We start from the raw sequence: 26087 nt of genomic DNA on the forward strand, positions 1-26087 counted from the left end.
TAAGAATAATACCCAACATATATGGACATGTGGATTGTTCTTTCAGGAGCTTTTGACTTAAATATACTCACAACTGGGATGGGACAACTAAAAAATGGATTTAGTTTCATACTGATGGATATCACTATAAAAAAGGAACCAGCAGTCACATCTCTGAAAAAGGGAACTTTCATAACAAGACATTTGTTTTCTACTATTAATATTCCTGTTCACAAACTGAGAGCATAGCACTCACAGAAAAATCAGTCCTTTTAAACTAAAATGTTTGCATGAGTAAAAATATAAAAGTCCAAGTATGTCACGCATACACATGCACCCAAAGAAAAACATTGAGCTGCTCCTTAATATTGTGTAAGCCTTTAGTGCTTTCTCATTTAACTACAGATGGCTGCTTATTGTGAACCACAATAAGTTACTACTTTTCATCAAAGGCACTGATGCAGTCAGGCATCACTCCCAAATCTCAGGAGTGGTGTAGAATCCTTTGTAAGCAAGAAACAAAGGAAAATTTGTTAAAGCACCCAATCTGAATGCATACGTAAATAGCAGTTTCTTGATACTCTCCTGGTTTGCAGGAAGTGTGCAGGAAGGGAGAAGAAGAGAGCCTATAAAGCAAAAGTCTGCCTGTCACATACAAACTGAGAGTGATTTGTACTCTCTGAATCCTGATGCTCTTTATAATGGTAGTTTGAACACTCATACAAGGCAAAGAGGAGCTGTATTGATATGTTTAGTGTTTTCATTAAGGTAAAAAAAAGTCATTTATTTTTTTGTAGTATCATAATGTACACAAGCTGAAGACCCAACAATTGGAAATATTCCAAAGGAAATCTCAACATTTCAAAGGTAACGTGGTTATTTTGTATTTTCACTGATAAAAAGGTACTATGCTGCATAATCTCTAGCTTGCATACTAGTCAATACAAGGTATAAATACAAGGTATAAATCAAGGTTATTTCTGTTTTACAGTCCTTAGCACTGAATGGTAAAATGAAGCCAGCAGGGATATGATAGGTTAACTCAGGGATCTGCAATCTGCAGCTCTTCAGATGTTCATAGACTACAATTCCCATCAGCCCTGCCAGCATGGCCAATTGGTTGCAGACTCCTGGGTTAACTGATAACTAATAATACCTTTCGAAGAGACTAATGGGCCAATGTGGGGTGAGGGGGAAAGCTTTTCAGAGGCAGAATGGGCCCACGTCAACAGATGTGCCCTCTTCAGGGAACTTACTCTGGTGGAGGGGAAAAACACCAGTGGGAGACCCTGTGACCCACCAGGATGCAGAAACATGGCGCTCAGCACTGTGTCAACACTCCTGTGCTGCAGTTGGTCTCATCAGTGACATGGAAGTGGGCTGGAGGCATTCCCAGGGTGGAGATGACTGTAGTCGTCTTCCACCTGGCCTTTAGAGCTGTAAACACTGTGGCCTGGGCCCCGGAGTTACGCCACACAAAAGCCCTCTGGAAGGCTTTCAAGTGGCCAGGGCTCTTTTTCTTTTTGGCTGCATTCCTGCACTGCCTGAAAGCCCTCTGAAGGAGCCATCCCTGGCCACTGTGGCATCTGGACAGGGCTACCTGAGTTTTGAGAAACAAGCAACTTTCATGAAATGCATACTTGCAATTTTTCAATATAGCATGTATATGATAAGATAAATTTCTATTTCTTACCTACATTTCCAGTCATTAAGTATGAATTCTGAAAGTCCATCATTCCCATTCCAACAATGTGTATAAAATCTTCAATCACCTGCATTAGTTCTACTGAACCTGGATAGATCTAAAAAATGAAGGTCAAACACACCATTACAAGATCTTCAAAAATACAATAAGCATTACCAACGTGCTTGAATAAACGGAACCTGGAATCACAATTATTCCATAGTATGTTTTCAGCATTTTAAAATGTATGAAATAATTCTTTTTCAGTTTAGAATGTATCACATACATTGAAACACAGATGTGAAAGTGCTCCTCTATCAGTAATGGATTTTAGAAGCAGTTCCTCCAAACACTAAACTGAAAATGTTACTTCTGACCACATGTATGACTGAAACAGCTTCCACGTTGTTGTTTTGCTCCTACTTTACTTCAAACAGGAGTGCCTGTTTCTTTTTAGCATATCTTTGGCCCCTTCCGCACATGAAGAACAATGCACTTTCAATCCACTTTCACAATTGTTTGCAAATGGATTTTGCTATTCAGCACAGTAAAATCCAGCTTCAAAGTATATTGAAGGTGTATTGGAAGTGCATTATTCTACATGTGCGGAAGGTGCCCTTGACATCATTCAGTATTGATTCACTTTCCAGGTTATCCCTGCTTTGCCTGATATTTACACAATGAAGCTTTTTTTACAGTCTTTTTGGGAAGAATTTAAACCCAAGCACATTTACATCAATTGGATGATAAGATGTGCGTTGTCAAAGGTGCCATCCATATTGGTGCCATTTTCCTTCTGTTAGTCCCTCACAGTCACCGTTCGTCTCACTGGACCACCAGAGCACTTTTAAAGGGTAATTAGTGTTGTGCTACACAATAACAATACAATGATCTAATGACATGATCTACTAATTCCTCTAAATTCTCAGCTTTCATTTCTTTTGAAAAAAAATGCATCTCTAGTCTTTTTTGTTGTGAAAATAAAAAGGGAAAAGAAGCAGGCAGTTTCTATTCAGATTTCATGGAAAGGAAATGGGAGGGGAAGCTAGAGAAGAGAAGGACAGGAAGATTCTCCACAGCCATTTTGAATGTCTCTTCATAGAAGAAATAAAAGCAATATAACTGAGTGGAGGCAGCCTAATAAAAAAAGGAAACAAAGTGATCAATATCTGAAGATTGTTACCTTCTGTGTTTTTAAGTGTGACTGTAGGACCTTATACTTAATGGCTTGATTTCAGCTGAACATTTCAGCAGACAGGACTTCTGGGGTTGTAGCAGGAGATGAAATGAGAAAGGTCACATTACATGGATAGAAGGATATCTGCCTGCAGAAACATTCAGCCAATCTGTGCATTATAGCTCAGATATGAAAATATGTAAACTAAGGGCCAAACTATATGTTATACTTTACAGTGGGGCCCGAGCTTTGAAGGGTGTAACAGCACCCACTCCCTGAGGGAAGTCAGAGACCCCAAAAAGGAAGAGAAGCGTGTTGCTGAGGGTGGATAGTAGAGTAGCTGAACTTGTTGGCCTAACAACTCACGCACACACAGGCCTCTTAAACAGAAAATCCCGTCAGGGAACACTGAACTATAGATACCAAATGCTGCCACCATTAACTGAAGCAAAATAACTGGAACTTAAAGAGAGGCTCTTGAAAGTTTAAAACACAAAAAACAAGATTTTATTTTATAAACTTTTCTTCTCAGGATGATTCAGAGATGCACTCAAGCGTTACTTTAGGCAGGTATTTAATGGTTACAGAGCTAGCAGTCTGTTTGGCTGTTTCAGTTACAAGCCCTCCTTTTCCCCACCAACCAGGCCTCTAGCCTCTTGTGGAAACAAGGCTGTCTCCTCTCAGTCTGAGATCTTGGTGGATACAGGCCCCCTTTGCCTTGTCCCCCTTTGTCTCTGGCTTTCTTTGCCCTTAGACACTATCTCCTTTGACTCTGAGGAACTGACGGGGATCTCTTTGAGTCACACTGACTCTTAATCTGCTTTCCAGACTCTCCATTCCCCCAACTCTCCTCTTGCTTTTATATAACGAGCCCTTCTACCCTGTTTCCCCGAATATAAGACATCCCCGGAAAATAAGACGTAGTAGAGGTTTTGCTGAAGTGCGAAATATAAGGCATCCCCCAAAAGTAAGACGTAGCAAAGTTTTTGTTTGGAAGCATGCCTGACGAACAGAATAAAGAAATATAAGACATTCCCTGAAAATAAGACATAGCGCATCTTTGGGAGCAAAAATTAATATAAGACACTGTCTTATATTCGGGGAAACACGGTAGCTCCTCCTACCTGAGGCTCTAGGCCAATTGGCCATGCTGGCAGGGGCTGATGGGAATTGTAGTCCTTGAACATCTGGAGAGCCGCAGGTTGCAGACCCCTGCTCTAGGCAAACTGCGCCTCTGCCAGCCAATCAGGTGGAAACTCCATATAAGGAGTGTGCTTTATACTTCCTTGTTGTTGCTAAGGCCTGCTAATCTGTTCCTTAACAAACACACCAACCCTTCAATGTGGGCTAGTCCGTCACAAAGGGCATCTCCAGGCAGCCACGAAACCAGACGCATAGCTGCAACGGGGTGGAGGGGGGTGCTGCAGTCACCCAGGGAGGCCTCTGCAGGAGTTGGGGCTCGTAAGGTCTCCTGGGAAGTGCAGTTCCCAACTACAATACACTTCCTCCATCTTGGTCTGAATTAATATAGACCCATCAAATTACTTAATACAAAGGATAGAGTGGAAGATGCATCTTTTCCCATGCATTTGAATATATTTATGCATGTATAGATGAATGGCTACATAGAAGATTTCTACTGTGGCTCTGAACATTTATTTATTTGAAGTATGTGTACACGGGACCTTTATCAATAGTTTCATTAAATATATTTCACCTAAATTGTTTTGTAAATTATTTTAAATTTTTTTACTTAAAATTGTGTAAATGATAAAATAAGATTATTTTGTAGGAAATCTATTGTAGGAATCAACACTCTTTGATCCAGTTTACATCTGCTGACAAACACAGGGCCTTTCCCCACTCCCTTCCATCCCCCCTATGCCGCGCGCTGCTCTCAGCCCGCGGCATCGCAGGTGCGCGCCCGGCCGTCCCCATGACCACGCGCTCTGTGCGGGGGTCGTCAAAAGGCGCCGTTCGGAAGAGCGCCTGGGATGCCGCGCGCTAAGGGGGCACGACAGCGGCAGCGTCGGGCCAGCTGCGCTGTGGCCGCCCCTGCCGTGGGGAGGGAGGAGGAACCCCGCGCTACTCTCCTCAAGTAGCGCGGGGTTTACGGTAAGTGGGGAAAGGCCCAGGGAAAGCTATTCCTGTCTTGCTGCTAAATGCATCATAAAATTGATTCATTTTTCCCCCATTCTTTTCTTGGCTGAAAATATTCTGGCACTTTGGATTGAGTCTGTGTTTCATCTTGGAGTCCTGACCAGAAGGAAGAGAGCACAAGTAGGCCATCCACAACTGCAAAAAGTCTCAAACATTTGATGGCTAGCACAGGTGATTAGACCTGACTCCTATGAAACCGTCTTCTAGACTGTTTTGCTTAGCTTAAGCAATAAAGGGACACATACTGCTGTTGGGTCACGACACAACCTCTGTTCTCACTTCCACTCACATAGCTGTGCTTCAGCCTCACCTAGATTTATCCCCTAGAGCCAGTTCAATGACTAAGCAGCAGACAGCTCTGGGAGTATGCATAAAAGAAGACTGTATTTAGCCTTCCCTGTGGAATAAGAGCTCATTCCCTGGGTGTTGCATTTGTTTCCAAATGAATGAAAAAATATTGCAACACATTTTATTGATTTGTGAACAAAAGTAAAGGGGGAAAACATTCACTTACTACCTTGTCCTGGAAGTGCTTCTCAGCCACCCCCACCCCCACCCCCTGCACTTACAATGTATTCTGAGGGATGGAGCTGATGCTGTTGCTGGTCATGCAGGTAAAGGATTGGCCAGCCAGCCAATCAATGGAAGAGTGGGAGAATGTTTCTCTCCTCTACCTCCCAGATGTGTGTGTTCTTGTTCATCAAAGCTATAATTGAAGGGAAAAGTCTTGTGGTGAAACCTTCTTCCTTGGCATGCTAAATTTGTATGTGCAAAAATTGTTATTTGAGTGGGGGAAAGGATTTCAAAGGAGTAAACTCTCCTAAGGAAATCTAAGGCAGTACAAATTATTCCCTCCTGAATGTCAGCACTCATTCCAATCAGCTCTCACCATACCCAAATCTGAGTATAGGAAGTGACTGTGTACACACGCACGCACGCACGCACGCACGCACGCACGCACGCACGCACACACTCACACACACATACATATTGTGCAAGCAACAATCATTATACAAAGATCTCTGAAAGTCCCTATACTCTGTTGATAATCTCCCAAGTCATAAAATATTCATGTGTGGTTTATATCTGACAATGAATATTTCACCTAATCCAAACAATGGCAACTGGTTGAAAAGTGAGCCATTTCCAGCTAAGCAATCTCATTCTGTTTTCTTTCAAGCACTCTGAATTAAATATGTGCAAATCTAGGAGAGCCTCATCCTATTTTCTTTCAGCCTGTATGACATGATTTCTTTCAGCTCCACCGATCATAATTATGTTCATCTTGGAAGCTGAAAAACATCCTGCTTCCATGGTCTGCTTCACAGAAAACAAATTCTCTGACTCTCGGTTAAAAAGCAGTTGTGAAATCTCAACATTTACATTTTCCAGCATGAAATACTATTAACGATGGACGTATAATGTACTAGTGTGATCTAAAGCCTAATATGCATTTGGGTGTTTTTTTTTGGGGGGGGGGGGTGTATGCCTGAGGACTTTTCATTGCCTCTAATGAGGTCTTTCGTGCTGAACACTCCCTCCCAACATGGATACCAGAGGACAGAATCTTTATTTAAAGCTCTTGCCATATCTACCTACTTGTGAGTCATTACAACAAAGGAATAATAAAAAGCAATATCGATACAAAATCAGGGATGAGACATTTAATTCAGAGCAGCAAGGGCTTCACTGAATAAAAGTATAATTTCATTATTTCATGTTAAATTTATTTCAAATGCTTTTTGGAGCTCTTTTCCCCAGCTAAAATGAGGCCCCATTGTACTGGAGCCAAAAAGGCAAACCTGGAAAAAAAGCTGATTTGTTTTAGATTTTTTTCCCACTTTTTCAGGTTTATTATCTTTGTGGGGTTGTGTGTGTGTGTGGGGGGGGGGTTGAGGTAGAGGCACAACATTTTCAGTGTGTCTGAAGATGCTTCTCCTTAGGAAAGCCCCAAAGTTTGTTTTAGTTTTGGCCAGGGGATCCAATTTTATAGGCACCCAGCTTTCCTCCATTTGAGCCCCATAAAATTGGAACCTCTGAACCAATCTTCATAAATGTGGAGTTCTTGTAAGGAGCTCTGCTGAATAGCTGATGCTTCTACATTGAAAAACAGTCCTCCCTGGAACTCTGGAAATATTCATCATAGGTGACATGTTTGTTAATGGGAAAATCTATGGGGCTTTGGGACAAACTTTTTTAAAAGTAGAGACACGAAATTTGCAGCACTTCATCAAGTTTGGTGAAGATTGGATCAGAGGCTCCAATTTTATGCCCCCCCCCCCAATTTTCCTCCATTGTTTCAAATGCAAGATGGATGGGGCACTCTTTAAAAAAAATCCGCCCTCTTCCAGGCACAAATATTTCCTATATCATTTAATAGACACATAAATTTCAGATATTTATAAAAAGCAAAAACCAAAACAACCCCCTAACATTTAATATGGGGGATTTGGGAGGGAAGTTGTGGAATTTCTGAAAATTTGGGGGTCTATTAAACTCCAATCTGAAAAATATAGAAAATTGGTGCACACCCCAAGCATACACGCATGCACGCGCACACACACACCTGGAAGTGTGTCTGCTTCATCATTTTTTAAAATTTATTTATTTATTTATTCGATTTTATAGGCCGCCTCATCCCCAAAGGTGGCCTATAAATTACCTGCAAGTATGACCTTGATCTGTTTGTGGTATTTTATAGCATGTTTCAGCATAAGGCAGAGTTGACTGTACTTTTCATGACATGGTACATTTCATTTTGGAGCATTGCAAAAAATAAGGGCAACTTTTCATCTATCTGGAGAAAGTGTTAAGTATTCCCTAAAACCTGATTGGCTTGTGTAACAGCACCCACTCCCTGAGGGAAGTCAGAGACCCCAAAAAGGGAGAGAAGCCTGTTGCTGAGGGTGGTTAATAGAGTAGCTGAACTTGTTGGCCTAAGGCACTCCCCTCAACTCACGCACACACAGGCCTTTTAAACAGAATATCCTGTCAGGGAACACTAAACTATAGATACCAAATGCTGCCAACATTAACTGAAGCAAAATAACTGGAACTTAAAGAGAGGCTCTGAAAGTTTAAAATACAAAAACAAGATTTTATTTTATAAACTTTTCTTCTCAGGATGATTCAGAGAGGCACTCAAGCGTTACTTTAGGCAGGTACTTAATGGTTACAGAGCTATTAGTTTGTTTGGCTGTTTCAGTTACAAGCCCTCCTGTTTCCCACCAACCAGGCCTCTAGCCTCTTGTGGAAACAAGGCTGTCTCCCCTCAGTCTGAGATCTTGGTGGATACAGGCCCCCTTTGCCTTATCCCCCTTTGTCTCTGGCTCTCTTTGCCCTTACACACTATCTCATTTGACTTACTCTGAGGAATTGACAGGGATCTCTTTGAGTCACACTGACTCTTAGTCTGCTCTCCAGACTTTTCATACCCCCAACTCCCCTCTGACAGGCTTCCTCTTGCTTTTATATAACGAGCCCTTCTAGCTCCCCCAACCTGAGTCTCTAGGCAAACTGCGCGTCTGCCAGCCAATCAGCAGCAGCAGCAGCAGCAGCAGCAGAAGCAGAAGAAGAAGCAGAAGAAGCAGAGGAGGAGGAGGAGGAGGAGGAGGAGTTTGGATTTATATCCCCCCTTTCTCTCCTGTAGGAGACTCAAAGGGGCTGACAATCTCCTTACCCTTCCACCCTCACAACAAACACCCTGTGAGGTGAGTGGGGCTGAGAGAGCTCCAAAAAGCTGTGACTAGCCCAGGGGTAGGGAACCTGCGGCTCTCCAGATGTTCAGGAACTACAATTCCCATCAGCCTCTGTCAGCATGGCCAATTGGCCATGCTGGTAGGGGCTGATGGGAATTGTAGTTCCTGAACATCTGGAGAGCCGTAGGTTCCCTACCCCTGGACTAGCCCAAGGTCACCCAGCTGGTGTGTGTGGGAGTGCAAAGGCTAATCTGAATTCCCCAAATAAGCCTCCACAGCTCAGGCGGCAGAGCGGGGAATCAAACCCGGTTCCTCCAGATTAGAATGCACCTGCTCTTAACCATTACGCCACTGCTACGCCACTGTTTCCAATCAGGTGGAAACTCCATATAAGGAGCGTGCTTTATACTTCCTTGTTGTTGCTAAGGCCTGCTAATCTGCTCCTTAACAAACACATTAACCCTTCAGTGTGGGCTAATCCATCACAGCTTGCCTGCAGTACTGTTGTCATGTATGTACATGACAGGCTACATACCACCATGATGTCATCCCATTTTGTTCCTAGTGAGATGAAAACCCCATAACGATAACACAAAAATGGCACTGAAGTAGGACTGGTGCTCCACCAGCATTAAAAAAGTGAAAACTTGAATCATTGGAAGGCCTAGAAAAATATTTTGCCCATCAGGAGCACTATTTTAGGGGTGTTCATTGACTTAGTCTTGCTGGTTAAAAAGCTGGTTGATATAGTGGCCAATAATGCTTTCCATCAGCTGCATCTGGTTCCCCAGGTCTCTCCTTTCTTAGTCTCAACAAATCTGATTGAGAATGTAGCAACCTAATTATTGTCAGGAGCCACCTGATGGAAACATATCATGCCTCTCTTAAAACAGATACATTGGCTGCCAATTTGCTTCTGAATCCAATTCAAGGTGCTGGATCCTTCTATATATCTCCATGTACCAACTATAGTTTTCAGACTTCCAGCTGATAGCATTTCCCCCACTTCAAGTGGCCCACCTGGCATTACATAAGGCTACTACTGTACTGGGTACTGTAGCTCCAGCTCCATGGAATGAGTTCCCTAAACAGGTGAGGGAAGCATGTCATAAGAAAACTTCAGGAGGCACTGCAAGGTTGTTTAATTTATCAGGGCTTTTAAACTGTAGGCAACATTTGAAAGAAGGGGAGTATTCAGAGTGTTATTCTATTGGTTCTAAATTGTAGTGTTTAAACTGTGATGTGTAAGCTGCCTCGAGCCAAAGAAAAGGTGGGATAAAAATATTTTGATCAACAGAATTCTTTTAAAATCCCCAAAATTAAAATGGGAAAATTACATAGTATGGAAAGTAAGCGAAGTCCTACATTTCCACACTGAATACTGCATAAAATTTCAGGGTAGCTATTTAAACCCATATGCACCAATGCTATGTGTATATTTTCCCCTTTAAAGATTTCCCATTATACAAAATGTAGTAAGAAAGGATCTTAGGCAGCCCAATCCAGAGTAAGAAGAGCAGACCCCACTCTGAAGCCGGTGTAGCCCTGCGCCAGCAGTGGCGCAAGGGGCAAATGCACCGGGGGAGGAGCAAATTACACAGGCAGCCTTGTGCTATGCATCTCTGCAGTGCCAGACCCAGAAGTCGCTGCTTGTGACCAGGCCATCTGGCACAAAAGTGGCATTTTAGGGTGGGCAAGGAAGTGAAGCCAACATGTGCACCGGCAGAGCCGGCATCAAAGATACACCACTTTTCTGTGGCGTATCTCCATTAGCCCCTATGATGATTTTTGCAGTGTTTTTTCTTTGGGGAGTTTCTTGTGTTGTGGGAAAACCCTTCAAAGAGGATGCGGTGTCACTGGAATTGCGCTGTCCCTGCCCACCTGCCCTCTCTGAAGGGTACCTCTTGAAGTCTGCAACATGAAAAGTAGCTTATCCTTTGTTCATAAGTAGCTTTTTCAGACAGTTTCATAAGAACAGAGTCACCTCCTCCAAACACATCAGTGATGCCATGAGGAAAAATTAAAATTCTAAGAAGAAATACCAGTGGACCTTTTACAAGGTGTTAGGGCTATTTTTCCCAAAGGGCTGCATGATGAAAAAGCTTTGTCCTTGTAGGATCCTTCCTTTCAACTTCATCACAGTCAATTTGAGTCAAAATGTAATGCTAGTTTTCACACTGATGTTTCTCCATGAAACCCTGAGACACTAACTTTTATGTTGTCTCTTAACAGATAAGAACAAGTTGTGTTGTTATCCAAAGGTCTGTTAAAGAAAAAAAAATCAGCAACAAATGAAAGGTTCCATAAAGAAACTTACTTGCTGTGCATCCTCCCATTTTTCTTTGTTCTCTTCATCCAGAAGGTTACTAACAATTTGAAAGAAGTTCTGCAAATTCAACAAAAGAGACAAGGAACTTTAATGTTATAATAAGAAATAACAGCCCTCGCTGAGTGATTAAAATCTATAGGAGAGGAAATACATAACCTTTCCCCACTTATTGGCTGTGGGTGCATGATGTTTGCACAATGTTGACTGTAGAACAATCAGTGGGGGCTCAAAATACATTGCACCTGGAGGAGGAAGGTGCCATGACTCCCTCACAAACACTGCCATCACCATCCTTTTGCCTCACCTCATCTTGCTCAATTCCCACCCAACACCCTTTAAACACAGAGCAGCAGGCCACACATGCTATACAGGGTTTCCCAAACTCTACTGAGGTTCCAGCCACTCCTTCCACATAGTCAGTGTTTTGGTTACCCTGGCAACAGGCAACCAAAAATAATGGATGACTTCTGAGAAGACGGAATTTCATGAGAACTGTGGGAAATGGCATGTGTGGCTTGCAAAAGGAAACAAGGAAGTGTGAAGGATTTTATCTTCTGGCTCCCTGGGGTAGGGACAAGGTGAAAAGAACAGCAGGCACACTGATGGGCAGCAGAAGGTCGCTGTATCTCAAAATCTGCTGCCTGAAGCAACTGCCTCAAGTGAGCACCTCCAAGAACAACCAAAATCATAATGCCCCATACAAACAGATTGCTGTTCCATCATAGGTGACAACATAAATTAAGTCCTTGCACATTTTACTTGGACCTGTATTTGCTTCCAGCCTAAGAAATCCTAAGAAATTGAGGCCACTTTCATGAATTCCCTGAATTTGCCCAGCTTTCTCATTACACTGACCATGTGATTGTACCCACAGGTTGACATTTTTTTCAATATTCCATGACCCACTATTTTCCATGCATGTTCGTACATGTATATACGAGCCCAGATACCATTTCTCTGTATAAAATGATGATTAGTAATTGCAGACGTGCTTACTTTAGACCTTTTTCAAGAACAGCAGCATTCATTTGTACCAAATATGTCAAATTGAACTGATTTTTAAAATCAAATTTCTACCTCATCCTTTCTCCAATGAGCTTCTGGTAAAATGCATGGTTTGCCTCCTTCTCATTTTATCTTCATAACAACCCTATGTAGAAGTTTACACTAAGAGAGGATGATTGGCCCAAGGTCAGTCACTTGGGGTCACGGCTGAGCAGACTGAGACTGATTCCACAGTCTTGATTCAAATTCTAACCACTATTCCACAACTGCTATTTCTAGGCACTGTTGTCCAATTAAAAAGTAATAAGTTTCATACATGCATGTCACACTAACTCAAATTTGTATATCTACCTATATAAGCTAATGATTATATAGAATTTCAGAAATGGAAGGAGTCAGAGCTGCACCAGTTCAGAATTAAATCATCAAGAGCTGCGTCCAAACATTTCTGAAATTCTGTCCTGCCTTAAAGTAGAATCTTTCTTTCTTTGAACTTGTTCCCCAGTCATCACTGAAGTCCCTAAGTAGGGTGCAGTTATAAAACACATCAAAATATTAAAACCATCACAAAATCTACTTTAAAACCATCCCCATCCCACATTTTAACTTTCCTAAACATACATAATCATCCCTCTCCCATAATGCCTCCCCAACACAGGTCAAAAATTGGGCTGGGACTGCACCAATAAAATGCCAGTATGGCGATAGAAGATATAAGTAAAAAAGGAAAGTATGGGAGTAGAGTGGGGGAGGTAACGCTTGGGGTAGATAGTCACTGGTATGCCGGGGTACAAAGGGTGGTCTAGGCCAGGTGTCTAAACTCTTGCAGAATACTTGCCTGGTGGACTTCCAAGATGAGATTGTTCCAAAGCACTGTGGCCACTGCAGAGAACGCCCTTTGGCCAGCCCCCGTCCACCTTAGATGGGCAATGGAGTCTCCAGGAAGCCTCTCCCTCCCCTCCACTGAACTCAGTGCCCAAAGAGGTCTATACTGGAGTTAAAGCTACCAGTTCCTTTTCCTGACAGAGATGTTTGTTAGGGCTACTCCTGGCGCCTCCATTATGGATGATAACTGTGCAACAGTATAATGCCCATTAGGAATGTGACATGGTACCGTATAGCCTGATCTCATCAGATCTCGGAAGCCAAGCATGCTCAGTACTTGCATGGAAGACCACTAAGGAAGACTTTGCAGAAGAAGGCAATGGCAAACCAACTCTGCTTAATCACTTACCTTGAAAGCCCTTTGGGATCACCATACATCAGATGCAACTTGGCAGCACTTTACACATAATGTAAGTTGCAAGCACTATGAGAAATACAGTTTCCAATTATTTCTGAGCTCTTGCTAACTTTGGAAAACTACATCTCTGGAAAGTCCTGGCATCAGAACACTGTGGAGAAGTGCTTCCATAATGAAGGCTTTGATTCCAGATCTCCATAGAACGAGTGTCTACTATTGCTGCTGCCATGCCAGCAAAGTTTGAGGAAAAGAGAAGAGGGTGAGCTGGGTTTCAGGGAAGAGTCTAAGGTGAAGTCAGTGGGTCTTAGCATGATCCCCATTATAACAATATATGGAACACAACAAGTTTCAACGTTCAGAATGATCTCAGAAATAATAGACTATTTTGCATTTTGAAGGGAAGTATTTCCTAGTGGCTATAGCCATTCCAAACCAAACTGACACAGAAATTGTTCACCACAAATATGAGCACCTGACTCAATAGGGGCTTCACTATTTGAACTGAGGACTGAAGCTGCTGCATCTAATCATGAAGTCTTGCATCTCTTAAGAAAACTTCCCCAAACCACCTTTTAAAAAATAAGACAATTAAATGAACAACCTAACAAAACCTAACAGGACGTTTTCCATTGGTGAATCCACACACAAAAACTTAAATAGAAAAAGATAATTTTCTCTAACATATTGACCTCAAGCTTTTACTTTCCTATATTTGATTATGCTACTTATTAGAGTATCTTTAAGTGAATCTCATCAGAGACAATTAGACTCATGCCAAGTAGCCATTAAATAACACATTTCCTTTCAATCAATTTCTTTCAAGTCATTCTCAGAACTTGCTTTTAAAATTTTGTCTGGTGTAATACCCCAGTCCATCTAGTACTGCTTTTATCTTTACTAGTAAAAGCCGAGCTCATCTCAGATATCTTTTTCTTTATTAAAGTGATGTACTTTTATCCACAGTCTCTCAATTGTTTTTTTTCTTTCCTTTTTTTATTTTAAAATGAAGGTGTTCAGCTTGACCTGAAGTCAGAAAGAAGCCAATCTGAACAACTTAATGCACTGATTGAGCACAATAACTTGAACACAATTATTTGTATCTAGGAACTGAGAACACAACAGAACTTATAGAATGGATTCTTGCCAATTGGCCATTTTTACTGTGGCTTCCTGCAACCCCAAAAAGGTTATCTTGCAGGGCCAGATAACTCGGAGGACGAGTGAGAACACAAGCAGAAGTGAAAATTGCCCTAAATTGTCTCATCTCATGTGTGAGGTTTAATTGTGCCAGAAACAGCACAAGAAGGGAGTGATTTCCATTCACTACTTTCCAGCTGCACTTTTCTGTGCTGCATGCCATACAATTCCCAGGGTTGGTCCAACTCTCATGGCTGCTATGTAGAGTTGCAACAGATACAGTGGGAAGGGGAATTGAAGAAAATTGGGAAACCGAGGGTTGGCCCCAAACAGCTGAAAAGTGTCAAAATATTAGCTATCAACTTATTCTTCAAGAAACTATGGTTGGCTGACATTCAAAGTAATTGTCAATATAATGTGCATTGACAGTGCATGGTTTGATCATTCCACTGTAGGCTCGCTGCATGTGAAAAATTACTTTCCCAAATGGCTAATAAATTTGAGCTTAAATTCTGAAGGTTCCTTGGAGACTGGAACACTCCCTTTCTAGATCAGGCAAAGAAATACTAAAAACACTAACAGTGCTATCTTTCATACTCTTACATCTCCACAGGGAAGAAAGCTATTTACATCACTCAAAGAAATTTGCCTTTCAAATGAAGGTCTTAACTGACATCACTGAAAGCACATCCTTAGATAGACACATCTTATGCCCGCCTGACTGTCAACACACTGCATTGGACAAACACTACAGGAAAATCTGGTCGCATTTACAACAGCATTGTGAAATGAGCTGCACATCAGTTCAGCATGGAAACCCTCCTTCAAGGGCATCCTCAACATGAAAAAAAAAGATTTTATATTTGCTTTTATTACTGTAGTAAAGACTTTTAGGATTAGTCACCCAAGCAATGTCTTAGAATGTACTCTAACAGGAAACAACAAACAATAGCTCCTGAGTTGGGGGTGGGGACCTCTTTGCACAGGTTGTTAATTTTTACATACTAAGGTTTCACCACACTGATATCACATTTATTATATTGAATTTATGCATGGTATCTGATATATATTAAAGTGCTTGAAGATTTAAAACTCTATGACTCATTTGTAGCCTGATACAGAATACAACCTGATTCATTCACTTGGAATGAAAACTGAGTGCAGAACAAAAATTAAAATGTGGCAGTTGGTTTTTTTTCTGGAGGTGTGAAATTTCAGTTTTGGCCTCTGTGCCCCGGGCCTCTGCCCCGAAGGAGAGAGGCCTGGTGGGGTAATGATATCTCTGTGTTTCTTTCACCCCTTTTTTCTGCAGTGATGCAGAGAGGAAGAATTTAAAATGTGTTGCTAAAAGACAATGTCATTTGTTTAGAAAAGCAGATTGGGTATCCTTCTGGAGTGAAGATGGACTTTTTGCCTAGTCTCCCTGGGGGAAGTCAGACAAAAAACTTTGGAAACCATGAACAAAATAAAACTTAGTTATACATTGGCCTTGCTGGTGCCATGTCAATATGCTGTCATGATCAACTAAACACTTCAGAAGATTGATCTGCCCTCATTTTTGACGGAAGTAGCTGAAATCCAAATTTGATGTTTTGATGCCTCAAAATTGCACTGTGGGAGCCTGACCAGATTATCCTGCCTGGTTAATTTCATCACAGGCATATTTAGCTGTTTAGATCTGCTCATGGAACACTACTGGACAATAGTGAAAATTCTTTGCTGTATCTAATTCCAAAGTGTGCTTCCTGCTTGTGGATACTTAAATCCGCAAATAGGAAGCACGTTCACCCCAAACAAGTTTTTTTGCAATCTTGGGGGATCCCCTAGATCAGCAGAAAAATCTGAAATAAAAACAACAAACAAACAAACAAACAACATCATCAACAACAGTGGGTTTAAATCTTTCCTGATTTTTTGAAAGAGTGTTGTTTGTGCATTCACAGACACTGGCCTTGCAAAATGGCAGTGGTCACTGCTGCCAAATGATGGATTTAGCTGCCAGGTCCTATGGTGGTGGCACATCCTGGGAGTGGGTCCTCGGCTGAACAGCCAAAACAGTGGATGCCTCAGACTGCTCCAGCCTGTTCGGGGGACAGCCAGGTCAGGCTCTTTGCTACAGCAGCCATCCCCACCACAGGCCTGGCTGAGGGACCTCACCCATGAGGGGGAGATGGCATTCCCCCCCCCCCCACACAGGCGTAGCTACCATGGGGACATCCGGGGACAAGTGCCCCGGGCGCCACCTTGTAATGGGCGCAAAAATTGCAGGTTCGTTTGTGGCTTTCTGTATTTTTTACTGTTTTCCCAATTTTGGCCTGCAGGGGGTGCAGTTTGTAGGCTAGCGGCACCAAAATTTCAGGCTATCGTCAGGTGACTCTCCTGATGATACCAGCCAAGTTTGGTGAAGTTTGGTTCAGGGGGTCCAAAGGGGGTGACCCCATCCTCCATTGTTTCCAAAGGGAGCTAATATTAGATGGGGCTATCATTTTGAGGGTCCATAACTTTGGACCCTCTGAATCAAACTTCACTAAACCTAGGTGGTATCATAAGGATAGTCTCCTGCTGATACCACCCAGGTTTGGTGAAGGTTGGTTAAGGGGGTCCAAAGTTATGGACCCCCATAAGGGGTGCCCCATCCCCCATTGTTTCCAATGGGAGCTAATGGTAGATAGGTCCTTTTGAGGGTCCATAACTTTGGACCCCATGAACCAAACTTCACTAAATGTATGTGGTTTCATCAGGAGAGTCTCCTAAAGATAGCCTAAAATGTTGGTACTGTTAGCTTAAACATTGCTCTCTTGACAGGCACCCTCAAATTTTCCCCAGGTTCTCTTCTTAAATCCACCCCCTTTGGAATGGATTTAAAGGGAGAATCTGAGCTCCCTAGATTAAAAAAACATTGAAAGTATAGTTGAAGGCTTTCACAACCAGATTCAACTGGTTGTTGTGGGTTTTACAGGCTATGCGGCTGTGGTCTGATAGATCTTGTTCCTAATGTTTCACCTGCTTCTGTGGCTGGCATCTTCAGAGGTGTATCACAGAGAGAAGTCTGTTATAAGAGAAGTCTGAACACAGTGTATAACAGACTTCTCTCTGTGATACACCTCTGAAGATACCAGCCACAGATGCAGGTGAAACATTAGAAACAAGATCTACCAGACCACAGCCACGCAGCCCAAAAAACCCACAACAACCAACATTGACAATGATGCTGTTTGGGGGGTGGGTGGGTGAGTGACAAATATATTCTGAAACAGCATCACTTTCAATGTTGTTTAAACTAGGGAGCCCAGAGTCTCTCTTTAAGGTGGATTTAAAAGGAGAATCTGGGCTCTCTAGTTTAAACTTCATTAAAAGTGATGCTGTTTCAGGGTGGATTCCCCCCTTCAAAAAATAGCATCACTTTCAATGTTGTTTAAACTAGGGAGCCCTGGGTGTGTTCAGATTTGTGTGTTGGGGCATGTTCTATAATGTGATGGTGACTTTGAGATGACCTGGTGCAAAAAAAATGTTGTTTGGTCGTGGTGGGGGAGGGACACTGCCCATATGCGAGGGGAGGGCTCAAAACTCAGATTTTGTCCCAGGCTCCATTTCCCCTAGCTACGCCACTGTCCCCCCCACAAGGAGGAGGTAGCCTTCTCCCCTTGTGAGTTTTGCAGGTTTCCACTTGTATATTATATTCTGATGTGCACTGTAGAAGAATCACTCAACTTGGAGGTAAACAATGAGGAAATTAAAATTGTTCAAATTTCAAAGAGAATACGGGTCTTCATTACTTTTGTAAAAAAGGATAAAGCCACAATGAAGATTTTACCCATGTGGTATAAGTGAAGTTTTTGATGATGGGCCTGGTTATGTAATTATTTTGTTGTATTTGTTGTTATTGTTGAACTTAGAGTATCAAGGAGCAAGTGACCAATTTTGTTGTTGTTTCCAAAGTACCGTAAGTGGAAATAAAACTCACAGCGTGATCTTAAACCTACAGCATACTCAGTGTTATCGACTTCCATGCACTTAGAAGGACATTATTCTTTTTGGGATTTTACTGCTAATTAGAAAATTTGCTAGTACAAATGAAAGGTCATTAAAATGAATTACAAACAGAAAGAGGAAAAAAATCATGTTACATCCCACTACTCAAAGAAGACACTTGGGAAACTCTCTACTGATGTTAGAGACATGATGAATCACGCAGCCGATATTCATATCAGCAAATGTGTGATGCATCTCTCCAATATCCTGCACTACATCCCTGAAATGACAGTAATATATAGTCCATTATAAAAATTGTGAAATCAAGATGAGAAGGAAGTTAACCTACAATATTCTTCCCAAAGGAAATAGCTTCATTTCTATAATTCTTCCCTTTCCAGCATCTCTAAAAGCATAAAAGATTGCAATTGTACTACAGATATTTCGTAAATGTCTATACTTCAAGAAGGTTAATTAAAGGTCAGAAGGCGATGCTTTCATGTTAACAATGTCCAGAGAGATTACTGATTTCAATTTAGCTTTACGTGTCCTATTAGAACAATGCAAAATATCCAAAAGCTATTTAAAACCAACAAGCAACTGACTCAGAATTACTTGTGCATTTATGATATATCCCCCCCAAAGGTAAAACATATTCTTGATGTGTGATGCTATTTTCCTTCCTAAAGAATATTACATCTCCTAGGACCTCCATGAGTGCTCAGTCTGAATAAGCTTCCATATGAATAGAAGTTATTGCTGGCAGGGGAATGGGATCATCCTCCTGGAGATGCCTGTCCAAATCTGGGGCTGTTGGAGGTGAACATTTTATGGGTGTACTAAATTCAACATACCTATACTCACAACACAAGGCTATTTCTAAGATTGTATAAAGGTTGACAACATGAAGTTGAGACATTCATAATGCATAATGGCTCGGATGGCTTCTGATCACTCTACTGCAAAAGAGAGATGAGAAAAAGTTGTTTCCTGCTCTCTTATTTTTCTCTGCAATCCAAGTGGGGAGAAAAGAAGGGAAATTACTGCTATTGAGTTTCTGATCACTCCCTTCCCCTGACACACACAAACTATTTTTTTTTCAGAATGGAAGTTGAGAATAACTCACATTGCAGCTAATGCCCATAATCAGCTGGGAGTTGGCTAATGATTCCCTCCCACTCCAAAAAATTGTTGGGCACAGAGAAAAAATTCCCCAGCAAGGTTTTAAAAGCTGACATCCAGCTGATCCCTCATGGGCCCCTTCCGAACATGCAAAATAATGCGTTTTCAAACCACTTTCACAACTGTTTGCAAGTGGATTTTGCCATTCCGCACAGCTTCAAAGAGCACTGAAAGCAGTTTGAAAGTGCATTATTCTGCATGTGCGGAATAAGCCATGAACTGGGATTCAACTTCTGATGGTTGCAAGCAGTTTGATCCTGCAAACAGATGCAAAAGGGTTATAAACAACTGAACAGCCCATCAATTAATTGGATACCTGACAGCTAGTAGTGAACTGAATATGAACTAACTGGCAGATGTTTGAGCAGCCCCATTTACTCTTCACTTCAATTGTGAGCCTATTCTAACTAGCAAAGTAACGTGTTCACGGACTCTACATAAGCAAACCAGGGAATCTTTTCATGGGGTTGCCTCATATTCCCACTGAATCATGGTTCAGGTTTGCACATAATTTATTTCAATAGAATTGTTTTGTGTTTGTTTTCAACATCAGTTCCCAGTCATAAAATAGGGAAATTCCCAGTCATAAAATAGGGAAAATAATCTTGCATTATGATACTACTCCAAGGATGCCTGAGATGGTGTGAAACACAACTATCTTCCCAAACAGCACCTAAGCTCGAATTATGACCTTTAAGAGGTGCTCAGATACAATGACATTAGAAAGACCTTTCCAAGTACTAGGTAAATACAGCCAGCTAAGAGGAAAAAAATTAATTTACAGTCAACCTTTCAAGGACAATAACTACAGTATGGAAAAAGAATAAGTAAACATATGTGTTTACAAGTTTATAGAGAAAGTTTAGGAACAACAAAGTAGGCCAATGAGATTTGTAAAGTCCTGCTCACTAAGTTACATTTTTTTGTACAAGTGAAATAGAAATCAAAATGGATAAGTGAAATACATGAGCATGCTAATCCCTAAAGGCACAAACCACCAAAGACACTGCTGTGCTGCTAAAATTTTAGTAGGGTAGATGAGACTTAAAGAACATTACAAATACAAAGTTCAGCTGAGATAGGAATAGTTTAGAATCAGACAGGGTTTAGTGGGATATTTCATCAGGTCTAGTAGATTCTCATCCATCCTTGGGACATAAAAGGTTTTCAAATTTTTGTGGAAGCCTCCATTTGTGTGAAAGGCTGATGATGTCACTGACATGTATATTACAACGGAAAACACTGGTGCATATGCAAAGGATAATAGAAGGTCCTATGCCTCATGTGATATTTTATGTCACCACAAAACTGCACAAACTTCTGGCACATGGATAATGAAATAGTCAGAAGCGTATTTATCTGGGGAAAGTATTTGCAGTCGGTAATAACAACCAACATGCCCAGTAACAAAAGACTCTATGGGGAATTCTATTTGGTACCATGACAAGCTCACCATGCACAGTAGGCCACAGACTTTCCTCTTCTACAAGGGAAATCTGGCTGGGGCCACCTACAGATGTACATTCAAAAATTTCCAGTCCCTTGGACCAGTTAAACAACTCTCAGACCGGAATGATAGCTGTCAGAGAGGAATGGCAGTCTTTTAACTGGACCCACTGTTCTGGGTTTTCCAGTCCCAGAGGAGTTTATCAGGTTTCAGGGACAGTCATTCTACTCTGAGAACGATTATTCCAAGTCCAGATATTTCTGCTGCTCTTAAGTGGTGTTATTCCAGCCAGGGGACTGTCATTCTTGTCCAAGAGCACTGATCCAGTCCCAAGGGCCTTTACTTCTCTCTGAGATTCCAATCCCAGAGCAGTCTATCTGTCCAAGGATTTTCAATGTAAATCCATTCTACATTTTCATTGCAACTTTTGTGTGCTGTAATGGATGCCCTGCATGCCAATTTGGCATTCCTAACTCCCATATATTTGATAGAGAATTCCTACACTCACATTGTTAAATCGATTTGGATTAGATTCTCTACTTCAACATTGATTGTTTTAGGCTTACCAAATTGTGCCATGGTTCTGTTGGGGTTCTCTGGTTCAACCTTGGTTCTGTTGGGCTTGTTGGTTCTGTTTGCATTAGGAGGATTTTGGCCAGTGGTTGCTTTGCTTGTGTCTTTGGCTATTCTTTACCCTGGATAAAGCATGGAAATCCCCCATATGAAACAATGGAGGATGGTTGGGGGAGGGCAACTTGTTCAGGGACCTCGGTGCAATTCACATGAAACTTGGGGGTTTGGCACTAGCAGCTCTGCTGCAATTTTGGTGTCATCTGCTCAAAATACAGCCTCTCCAGCTTCCCAACAGGGAATAGTGGACTCACATAATATTAGAATGCAAAATCAGTATTTTGGACTTGAATAACTGGGAATAGCTATAATTTTCAGCATCCTGATATCTGGATGTTTAAAATACCATTTTAATGGTACACATCCTCACTCCCAATCCTTAATATTTCCACTAGGGAAGCTAAGGGACATTAGCATAATGTCCACGAGGAAATCGCTGAAATGCAAAGTGCCACACTGGCAATTCTAAATGGCATTTCAGGTGTCTGGGGTTCGTCAAGCTCTGGCTTATACACTTGTGCACTAAGTACCACTATAGCAACACTTGGGGTTATGCTAACAAATAATACCCAACATTATGCAATCATATGCAAACATGTTCTGATAAGGTTTTTTTTTATAAAAAAAATTCATAGTGTTGAATAATAATTCAGCAATCTAGTTAACTTTAACTTGCATTCTCCACTTTCTCATGATTCATTATTGAACTTTGTGAAGCATATGACAGAACCATCCTAAAGCCTGAGTCAATTTACACTAACATCTGCTTTCAATCTATTTTAATTTTATGCCTCCAGAATATAGGAGATATGGAAGCTTAGGCAAATGGAGATTTTCATGACACAGTAACAGCACTAATTTAAATAATTTAAATTGCAGACCAGTGCAAAACAAATATTAAATGCCAACAGACTAGTAAAGGCACAATGCCACTGCAGACGGCCTTGCAGACATGAGTAATAATCAAAGTATAGCTTTTGCCAATACTCATAGATTTTGCTATACATTTCAGCTGAAGCCAGAATATCCCATGAACTTAGAGACAGTAACATGTCTAAGAATTAATTGCGCTTATGTAGCTGCCTTTAGTTTTCTTTCCATTTCCGTCTGTTCAAAGTTATTTCTGAACCAGGTCAGCCTGACCCCAGCTCATGAAGGGAACATGAGCAATGAAGCAATGAGCAATGAAACAGGCTGATAAGTAACTTTTCCCGAGTATAAAGAACCTAACCTTTGCCAAGTTTTAGCATAAGCATAATTTGTATCAGTCCTGCCTAATTATAGTTGTTTATATCTGTCTATAAAAAATCTCAGAATACCTGTTGATTCTAGTAGAGAAACTGTCTCTTACCCCTGCCACGAGATAGTTGCTCTCTCCATTGTGCACAATAAAATTTTTGTTAACAACTCTCTCTGTGTGTACAACTCTCTGGCTCCCAGATGGTGAGCCTCATCTTCTGGTGGGTCAGAATCAGTCCCATCTCCACCATTTGCTTCAAATAGGGGCTTCAGATAGTGGCCTCAGATCCAGGATCAAGCATGAACCCCAGTTAACTCTAATGATACTTGACATTGGTTCTGTAGTAGCAACTAATCATTAACAGGGCACAGGAAAGAGCATGCAATTCCATATCCCACACCCAATTATGGCTGAACAATCAGCACTGTGACATCTTCACTGGCCCAGAATAAGCAGATGCAAAGTATCATTTCTGTTCCAGAATGAACAGAGATTTTGTTTATTTTTTACAAAGTGGAATAGGATGCAATTGGAGCTTCCTTAATGAAAGATGGCCAAAGATCAGAAATACAATTCATGCTAAAATGTGACCTGAGCATGTAAAATGCTATGCACATGTGTGTCTGTTAGAAAGTTGTTTGAAAGTTGACAATTAATAAAGACCATGAGAGAAACTACTAGTGTGTAGATGTCAGATTCTTAGCTTGAGTCTCTAAATGCCCAGTGCACGTTCAGCCCCTTCCTTTTCTACCTCAGGTAGAAAACCTGTAGCCCTCAGGACCGCTGATCCCATCCATCCAAGTGGCATAGCTGACCACCTGAGAGCGGAAAACTGCTTAAGAGCTACCTGGCTGACAGCCAATGCTGGACCCAATTGGCCAGAATCATCCTTTTCCTCCCCTTATACAGGCATAAACAATGCTCTGGCTAAAGAGTGAGAGCTAGACTTAGCTTGAATCTCTCTTACTCATACACTTCAATCAGTTTCACATAGCGTTTGTGATTATACTTATTTATTGTATATACTTTCTTATAAAGGTTTTGATAATTTTTTTCAGCTTTTTGGTCCACCACCTCACTGGTATTGGAGTTCGGGGGTCAGCCTTGAGTCGGCTGGCCTCATTTCTCGAAGACCGGGGACTGCAGGTGGCATCGGGGGGGGGGGGGGAAAGAACTCCAGGTGACACCCCATAGTCTCTGTGGTGCCGCAGGGGGCGATCCTCTCCCTGATGCTTTTTAACATCTACATGCACCCCCTGGCAAGCTTGGTCTGGAGTTTTGGTCTGCAATGCCATTAATATGCAGATGACACGCAGATCGTGTTCACAATGGAGGGCCGCCCGTCTTTGGCCCCTGATGCTCTCCAGCGTTGTTTAGATGCTGTGGCTGGTTGGTTGAGAGCGAGTTTACAGTCCTGGCCTCTACCTGGTGGAACAGGCTCCGGAGGGAGATCAGGGCTTGCAGAGTCTCCTGAGGGAGATCAGGGCCCTGCAGAGTTTCTGCAGGGCCTGTAAGACGGACCTGTTCCGCCAGGCATTTGGCCAGCCTGGGTGAATACATCGTGCCTTCTCCATCTGGCCTCCCGTGGGTATGAAGGGTGCTTGACGCCATCAGTCATTTTATGGTTCCTGTTTTTATAGATTATATATGGGGTATTTATATTGTGTTTTAACTTCATGTTTTGAGACTTATGTTTAATTTTATTGTTCACCGCCCTGAACCCCCCGGGGGAGGGCAGTTTATAAATTTGATATAATAATAATAATAATAATAATAATAATAATAATAATGATGATGATGATGATGATGATGATGATGATGATGATGTAGTAGCATTATCATCATCATCATCATCATCATCATCATCATCATCATCATCATCATCATCATCATCATCATCATCATCATCATCATCATCATCTTGCTTTGAGATCATGGCAAGAGCAGAATTAATAACCAGAATTAATACGATGACAAAGACTGTACAGAGTTTCAGGGAAAGCCATGGTGGTCTGCAGTAGAAGAGGCAGATCAAAGTCTAGTAGCACCTTAGAGACCACCAAGATTTTCAGGGTATGTATGAGCTTTTAAGAGTGAAGGTTCCCTTCAACAGATGATTGTACACTCTTTTCCACTGGAAGATCTAAGTAGGATTGTCATTTCATCCACCACATGTTGGACCATCTTTGTTTTAGAATGCTCCGCTTGGGTCCTAGTGCAGTGGAGCATTCTAAAACAAGGACAGTCCAGCATGTGGCAGATGAAGTGATAATCCTACTTGTATGTTTTGGTGAAAAAGAGTATAGCAATTCTGTTTCTTATAACACTGCTTAATATGTGGTATGATCATGTTGAGGTACCTGGCAGGCACTGCTACTGTTATGCTTCTATTAAAGGCCCCTTGCTTAATCCTACATCTCTTTGAATCATTATAGTCTGTGTTTAACATAGGGATGTACTACAAGCTCTTGCTCAGCTCAATGTCACAACCTAATTAATTATACTGCTGATGCAGCAATGTCATACTTGCATTGCAGGCTAGTATGCAAAACAAAGGGTGTCAATTTTCTTTAGGTAAACATCACTTGTGAGTTAACCCCTGCCATCACTCACAATAGTTCAGAAAGAAAGCCTCATGTTCTGCCAGAGGCAGGGAGTTGTTTTAGGAATGTGAGATGTCAATAAGCTCATGGAGGCAAGGCACTGCCTTACAAGTGTTGTTTTAATAAAAGGAACAAATGACAAAATAATTGTTCATCCCTTCTGTCGCTGAGCGCTCCTTACAGCAGCAAATGCACCCGAAAGTCTTGTTCTGGACGATGGTGAGGCTCTCTGAGCCTTCTTCCACCCACTTTTATACTGACTCACATCCCTATTGAAAGGCTGTGGCGGGGCAGTGCCACCCTGCCACCTCCAAAGGACTTTCAGACAATGCAGGGAGGTAGAGAAAACAAAAAGCCTCCCCAGCCATTCAAAATTTCTCCATGGAACTAAATAGACTTACACCACCCTTTGGGGTGGCAGCTATGGCACCCACAGCATGAAAACCTAGGTGGGTGTTTTCTGCCCTGCTCAGAAAACCTGACTATTTTGCCATTGTGGAGCTGAGGTAATGGCCAGACACTAGCATGTTTGCTCTCTCTGCCAGCGGAGTTGCCCTTTATGTGACAGAGGGGGAAAATGCACTGGCATTAGGCCACACTG

General features: G+C 41.7%; 1 protein-coding gene across 6 annotated transcripts in view; it reads right to left on the reverse strand.

Annotated features, from left to right (window-relative positions):
* ADGRB3 (adhesion G protein-coupled receptor B3) overlaps positions 1 to 26087 on the reverse strand; it is a 560145-nt gene that overhangs the window by 277580 nt on the left and 256478 nt on the right. For all 6 annotated transcript variants that reach the window (XM_048496360.1, XM_048496376.1, XM_048496350.1 and 3 more), the window contains 2 exons: positions 11016 to 11084; positions 1673 to 1781 (listed from right to left, as the gene is read on the reverse strand). In XM_048496360.1, coding sequence (XP_048352317.1) covers positions 1673 to 1781; positions 11016 to 11084 — 178 coding nt within the window. The remainder of the gene's footprint in view (positions 1 to 1672; positions 1782 to 11015; positions 11085 to 26087) is intronic.

The sequence above is a fragment of the Sphaerodactylus townsendi genome, linkage group LG01, assembly GCF_021028975.2.
Source record: "Sphaerodactylus townsendi isolate TG3544 linkage group LG01, MPM_Stown_v2.3, whole genome shotgun sequence".
Lineage (NCBI taxonomy): Eukaryota > Metazoa > Chordata > Lepidosauria > Squamata > Sphaerodactylidae > Sphaerodactylus > Sphaerodactylus townsendi.